Here is a 7,178-nt window from a genome sequence, read left to right on the forward strand (position 1 = left end):
ATTTTGTGGTGGAATTACCCAAGAGCTTGGAGAAATATGACTTGATTTGGGTTATTGTTGATAGCTTGACTAAATAAGCCCACTTCATTCCAGCAAAAAAAAATTGTAAAATGGTTTGTATACAATTAGTATACATTTGATATACATGATATACAAAAAATATATGGTGAATGTATACAACTGATATACATGTCAAAATGGGCGAGAAGCCCAAAAAGTAGCAATAAAGGCTCGGAATTGGTCCAGGCGAATAGAAACCAAACCTGGGCCCAAGTTCAATTTCTCTTTTACGCATTTAATTTTGATTGTAAATATTTATTATTAGTTTTGATTAACTCTAACTCTAACTCTAGATGTTTTATTTAACTTAGTTGACATTTCCCAAATGATGAATCAACTTTGTTAGTGTTCATTTACTTCATTAATCTCGTTCACTAAGTTTTATCAATTAAATTATTTTGGTTAGGTGTTTTCACTCATACTTAGAGAAATAAGTTGCTTCAAATCGACATATTTTTCTAAGTGACTTCAAAATGTTTTCTTATTTGTTTTCAAATTAATTATTCCCAAGTTAGTCAATTATTTTTAGTCAAATCGTTGGATAACAACATGTTAGAGGACACTTTGAGTGTTCACACCTTCTCAAAGTGGAAATTTCAACATTTTACCCATTTTCTCTAAAGTTTTAAAGGTTTATCTGTCAATCCTTTTTAAATTATGTTTTGTTAATTTCATTAAAAAATTAAGTTGTGACACTTTCTAAGTATATTTTGTTAATTGTTTTTTTATATTTAGAACATTTTTAAAGTAATTTTTTTAAAAGGAAGTAAATCACGGCATAACATACACCCTCACACAAATAACTTTTAATTCTTTTTCTATGACATAACACTAATTACAATGTCATTTTTTAAAAAATTTTGTAGCATTAATTGCAATGTCATATTTTGAGACCTTTTGTTTCTCTAATACAACATTAAATACCCCTTTGGTTCTTTTTTTTCTTTTTTTTTCTATCATTGTACTTTCCTTTTCTTTTTATTTTGTTTCTTTTCTTTTATTTAAATAAATATAAATATAAGAATATATATAGTAGTTGTTTATTATTTTTCAAATAAATATATTTTAAAAATCAAATAATCAAACTATCATAAGAAGTAGTTAAAAAGAATAATTCACTAGCATATTTATTAGAGAAATAGTCAAATGTCCTCACCCCCAATCTATTACCGAATTTTTAACTATTCTCTTATACTTTCGGGGGGGTTTTATTACCCCCTTGGACTATTTTAAAGAATTAATTTCACCCTAAATGTTAAGGTGGCAAAGAAAGTGTATTCACTTTCTCAAAAAGCGTGAGAGACAAAAAAATTTAATTAAAACTTTAACTTTACAAGTGATCTTAGGCATATTTATATGCCTAAGTTGTCAATATCTGCCCATGAATTGATTAAATTAAAAGAATGATCTTTAGTTATTAACTTGATTTTGGTTATACTTGCTATGATTATGCACTAATACATGTGATTAGAGATTTCAGGAACTCTCAAGGAAATTGGTGTCAAATTGAAGAAAATAGATGCAAGAGAGCATGAAAAGCGGCTAAGGATGAAGGCCCCAGGGCCAGGCGCACTGCTAGGCGTGAGGCACCAAGGGCTAACATTCAGAGCCCTTTCTCAGGCGTACTAAGAGGCGTGACGCGCCAAGGGTAGAAGTCTGAAGCGCCTGACTGGCGCTCTGTAAGGCGCGACGCACCAAGCCTCAACATTTAGAGGGTTTTCCTGGCGCACCGCGCCACAGTGGGAAGTTTTGATGCGAGTGCTAGGCGCGATGGCAGGCGCGACACACCAATTGTAATTGTAATTTCCAGCTTAAATTTGTTAAAAAAGGATTCCTAATTGTAATAGACTTTGTCTCTAATTTTCCTACTATTATAAATAAACCCTTAGGGCTCCATTGTTAGGGTTCGACTTTTATTGGGTGTGTAACAACAAGTAATAACGTTTGTAATAGGTTTTGATCTTCTAACTCTTCTGTTTTTCGGAACTCGCATGAACAATTGTATTTTGTGGTTTTCTAATAACATGAGTGGCTAAACGCCCTAGTTCTAGGGCTGCAGCTACTAATGGATTATTGATTATTCAAGGCTTTTTGAATTAATTATTGGTTGTCATGATAAGTTACTTCTATATTCTTCTTTTAGTATTTTGTGCTTGATCACCATGAGATAAATATATTGTCTAATCTTAAAATTGAGAGAGGCAGGATTAGATAAAACAGAGAATAGAGAGAGCTCGGTCGACCCATATGATTGAGGTGATTAGTGTTCAGGAGTGACGCCCGGACGAACAACTTGCTTGGTTACAAAATAGGATGAAATATAAATGCTCGACAGTTAGTCAATTTATCCCCGCTACACGATGTAGTTAGGTAGCTAATTGGAGTAGGCGACAAGAGGTGTGTAGCCCGACTTATATAATTAACCCTATAAATCAGTAGCTTGACAACTAAAATTAGTTCTAAGCCGATAATATGATACTTGAGATTCAATACATGCTACAGCCCTGGAATTGTCTTTTACTTGCTTGAAACATCATCTTAAAGTCGTTCACAATTATTTATTCTTAGTTATTGCATAATTCGTAGTAGTAGTTAACATCAATCACCAACTCATGAAAAGGTTACTTTTACTTTTGTTTGTAGAATTAAGTGTTAGATATAAATCGATCATAAGTCCCTTGGGAACGATAACTCAGTTCTTTAAAGAATCTAAACTACTTGCGCGACCACGTACACTTGCATACATATTGGGGAGCAACAAGTTTTTGGTGCCGCTGCCGGGGTCTTAGAAATTGATTTATATTTGATCTTCTTAAGTCTACAATCAAAATATTCAAGTATTAATTACTTGATCTTAGCTTGTTTATTGCAGGCACTTGACTTTCAGGTCTGGCTCAGAAGGGAGAACTTGTTGAACCTTACAACGAATCCGTAAGAGTTTTACACCAGCGCAGAAAAATAAATCAAGGGAAACAAGGAGAATTGGGGTTAGGTCTTCGGGGAAATAATGAGAACAATAACCAAGACAACGTGAATAACCCAGAGAACTTGAATATCCAAAAAGTACCCCATGTTGTACCTGCAAGATCAGTCCGTGATGTGGCAGTCCCACTCACAACCAATGTGGCGTCTAGTATTAGGGAACCTCCACTGGGGTAGATTTGAACTAAAACAGGGCATGGTATAACTCCTCTATTCTAATGGGCAATTCATTGGTCTCCCTTACGAGGATCCCCAAATCCACCTTAGGAACTTTATAGAGATCACTGATACATACATCCCAACTGGAGTCTCATCGGACTATGTGAGGCTGATGTCGTTTCCATACTCATTGTTAGGAGCCGCAAAGCATTGGTTAGATACGGAGCCACCAAACTCCATCACTACATGGGATTACCTAGCAAGGAAGTTCCTGAGTCGATTCTTTCCATCCAAGAAAACTGCACAGTTAAGGAGTGAGATATTATGCTTTAGGCAAAATCAAAGGGAGGACATGTACCAAGCATGGGCTCGTTTCAAAAAAATGTTGAATGATTGCCCGCACCACATGCAAACTAATGAGGTACTTGCTCACACTTTCTTTGAGGGTTTAGATTATAATGCTCATGTACTTCTTAATAGTGCAGCAGGTGGACAGGCCTTAGCTAAAATATGTGAAGAGTTGTTCGACTTACTCGATAGACTCTTCGAAGGGAACCCATATAAGGAGGAAATTCCTAGAACCACAACCCAAAAGGCCGCAGGGATCTTATATGTAGACCAAGCTACTACAATAAATGCCAAATGAGATGCAATGCAACATAACATTGCTTTACATTTTAAACATATGGCTCTAAACCATGCACATGTAAATATTGTACATCATGTAGCCAATTGGTGTGAGGTATGTGGTAGTGGAGCTCATGAAACCGATCAATGTGAGGCAAACCCAGATTCCGTAAACTATGTGGGTAATGCGCAAAGGGGTGGAGGTCAGCAAAATTATGGTAACACTTACAACCCTAGTTGGAGGAACCATCCTAACTTCTCATGGGGTAGGAACTAAAACAAAAATCAGGCACAAGGGGCTAACCAATACCGTACTCAAGGGGCTGAGAAACAATACCAAAATACTAACCAAGGTGCAAATCCTAATGCACAAAAATGGGGGATGACCAATGAAGAGCTACTCCAAAATCTCATGACTGAAATAGGGACCAAATAAATGCTAGAATAGATAGCAGGATGAGAACATCAGAAACATCCAAATGTCCCAAATGAGTTTAGAGAAACAAGTTGTGCAAGTAGCCATTTCTCTGAACTTGCATCCCCAAGGTGGGCAGCCCGGTAATACTTAACCCAACCCAAAGCAACTGCATGTGGTAAGTACTAGAAGTGGGTTACAATTAGAGGAACTAGCTCCAAAGAAGAGAGACACTAAAGCATATACCACAGAAAAGAAAGTGGAAGAGGTAGTAAAAAGCTCCAATGTTGAGGTACCCGTTCCTCAAAAGAAATTACCACCTCTGTTTCCACAAAGGCTCAAAAAGCAGAATGAGGATGAATGCTTTGGTAAGTTTCTCTCTCTCCTTAAACAGGTTCAAATTAATCTGCCTTTGGTTGACATTTTACAGGGTATCCCGAAGTATGCTAATTACGTGAAGGATATAGTGGCTAGCAAGAGGAGGCTCACGGAGTATGAAACTGTCGCACTTACTGAGGAGTGCAGATCTAGAATCAAAAATAGACTACCCAAAAATTTAAAAGATCCGAGTAGTTTTACTGTGCAGATTAAAATAGGGAAAAGTGTTCATCCCCGGGGGTTGTGTTATTTAGGGGAAAGTATAAATCTGATGCCCTTGTCATTGTATCAAAAGCTTGGGTTGGATAGTCTAAAACGAACCATTGTTATTCTCCAACTCGTTGATAGATCCATTGCTATGCCAGAAGGGGTGGTAGAAGATGTGTTAGTTCAAGTAGGTTCCTTGATTTTTCCTGTGGATTTTGTGGTCTTAGATTTTGAACCCGATTTTGAAGTTCCATTCATTTTAGGACGTCCGTTCTTGGCCACGAGTAGGGCATTGATTGATGTAGCAATTGGTCAATTAACTATGAAGGCACATGATAAGGTTGAGGTATTCGATGTTTACCGCGCTTTAAAATTGCCTTCTATCTATGAAGAGTTGTCTTCTATTACTGTGGTTGATCATATAGAAAAATCACAAGTAGTTGTGCCCGAAGATCCCTTAGAGAGAGTATTAGTAGGTCATGAGGTGGATAGAGATACTAAGGCTCAAGAGATAGAAACATGTTTGAATCTAGAAATGGTTGACACTCGTAAGCTTCGAGCGGAGTCATTAGATCGTGAGTTAGGGCCCCCACCAAAGCCATCAATAGAAGAAACTCCCAAGATGGAACTAAAAATTCTGCCGGCTCACCTAAGGTATGCTTATTTGGGTGCTAATGAAACTTTGCATGTTATACTTTCTGCAGAGTTGTCTGAATTACAGGTTGATGCGGCATTGAGGATCTTAAAGCGGAGAAAGAAAGCGATTGGATGGCAGATGGCTAATATTCATGGGATTAGTCCAACATTATGTATGCACAGAATCTACATGGAAGATGATCACAAACCAAGTGCACAACATCAACGTCGGCTAAATCTTTTGATGAAAAAAGTGGTAAGAAAGGAATTGATAAAGTGGCTAAATGCTGGAATTGATAAAGTGGCTAGTTGCTGGAATTGTGTACTCGATCTTCGATTGTAAGTGGGTAAGTCCGGTGCAATGTGTTCCCAAGAATGGAGGTATGACAGTTGTAAGGAATGAAAATAATGAGTTGATTCCTACTAGAACAGTGAATAGTTGGAGAATTTGTAATGATTATCGAAACTGAATGATGCCACCCGAAAAGATCACTACCACGTTCCCTTCATTGATCAGATGATTGACCAACTAGCAGGGCAGGAGTACTATTATTTCTTAGATGGGTATTTCGGTTACAACCAGATCTTGATTGCACCCGAGGATCAGGAAAAGACCATGTTCACTTGTCTTTATGGTACATATGCTTTCAAACGCATGTCATTCGGACTTTGCAATGCACATGCGACTTTTCAAAGGTGTATGATGTCCATTTTTCATGATATAATGGAAGACTTTATAGAGGTGTTCATGGATGATTTCTCCGTCTTTGGGAATTCTTTTGATGTATGTCTCCGGAATCTTGATAAAGTACTTGCTATATGTGAGGACACTAACTTAGTTCTCAATTGGGAAAAGTGTCATTTTTTGGTTAGAGAGGGGATAGTGTTGGGCCACAAGGTCCCGAAGTCTGGTTTAGAGATTGATAAGGCCAAGGTAGAAGTTATTGAGAAATTGCCTCCTCCCATTTCTGTAAAAGGGGTGCGTAGTTTTCTTGGTCATGCAGGTTTTTACCGGTGATTCATCAAGGATTTTTCCAAGATTGCAAGACCTATGTGAAGACTTTTGGAGAAAGAGGTGAAGTTTGACTTTGATGAGATGTGCTTGAAAGCTTTTGAGATGTTGAAGAGGAACTTAATTGAGGCTCCCATCCTAATTGCTCCTGATTGGGAATTACCATTTGAACTCATGTGTGATGCAAGCGACGTAGTAGTGGGTGCAGTGTTGGGACAATAAAAGAATAAAGTATTCCACTCGATCTATTATGCAAGCAAGACCCTTTGACTTTACACAAGTTAATTACACGGTGACTAAGAAGGATATGCTAGCTCTAGTGTTCACCTTCGACAAGTTCATATCGTATTTCGTAGGTACGAAAGTGATTGTTTTTACTGACCATGTAGTTATTAGGTACGTATTCAACAAGAAGGATGTTAAACCAAGGCTAATTCAATGGATATTTCTTCTCCAAGAATTTGACCTTGAGATTAAAGATAAGAAAGGTACTGAAAATCAAATAACTGATCACTTGTCTAGGTTGGAGGATTTTTCCCATGTGAATCAAGGAAGAGTTTCCGGATGAACAATTGATGGCATTCGATATCTCTCAAGTTCCATGGTATGCGGACATTGTGAGTCTGATAGTAAATGGAGATTACCCTCTGGGTGCAACCACCCAACATAAGAAAAAGCTCAATCATGATGATAAGTTCTATA

General features: G+C 37.3%; 1 protein-coding gene across 1 annotated transcript; it reads left to right on the forward strand.

The window, feature by feature from the left end:
* Positions 1-3,886: 3,886 nt before the first annotated feature.
* On the forward strand, positions 3,887-5,565 carry LOC107060065 (uncharacterized). The gene is made up of 3 exons (XM_015307403.1): positions 3,887-4,031; positions 4,450-5,482; positions 5,550-5,565. Exons 1-3 carry the CDS (start codon positions 3,887-3,889, stop codon positions 5,563-5,565), a joined length of 1,194 nt encoding a protein of 397 aa, XP_015162889.1.
* Positions 5,566-7,178: the final 1,613 nt, after the last annotated feature.

This window comes from Solanum tuberosum, unplaced genomic scaffold (genome assembly GCF_000226075.1).
Source record: "Solanum tuberosum cultivar DM 1-3 516 R44 unplaced genomic scaffold, SolTub_3.0 scf00058, whole genome shotgun sequence".
In the NCBI taxonomy this organism is placed as follows: domain Eukaryota; kingdom Viridiplantae; phylum Streptophyta; class Magnoliopsida; order Solanales; family Solanaceae; genus Solanum; species Solanum tuberosum.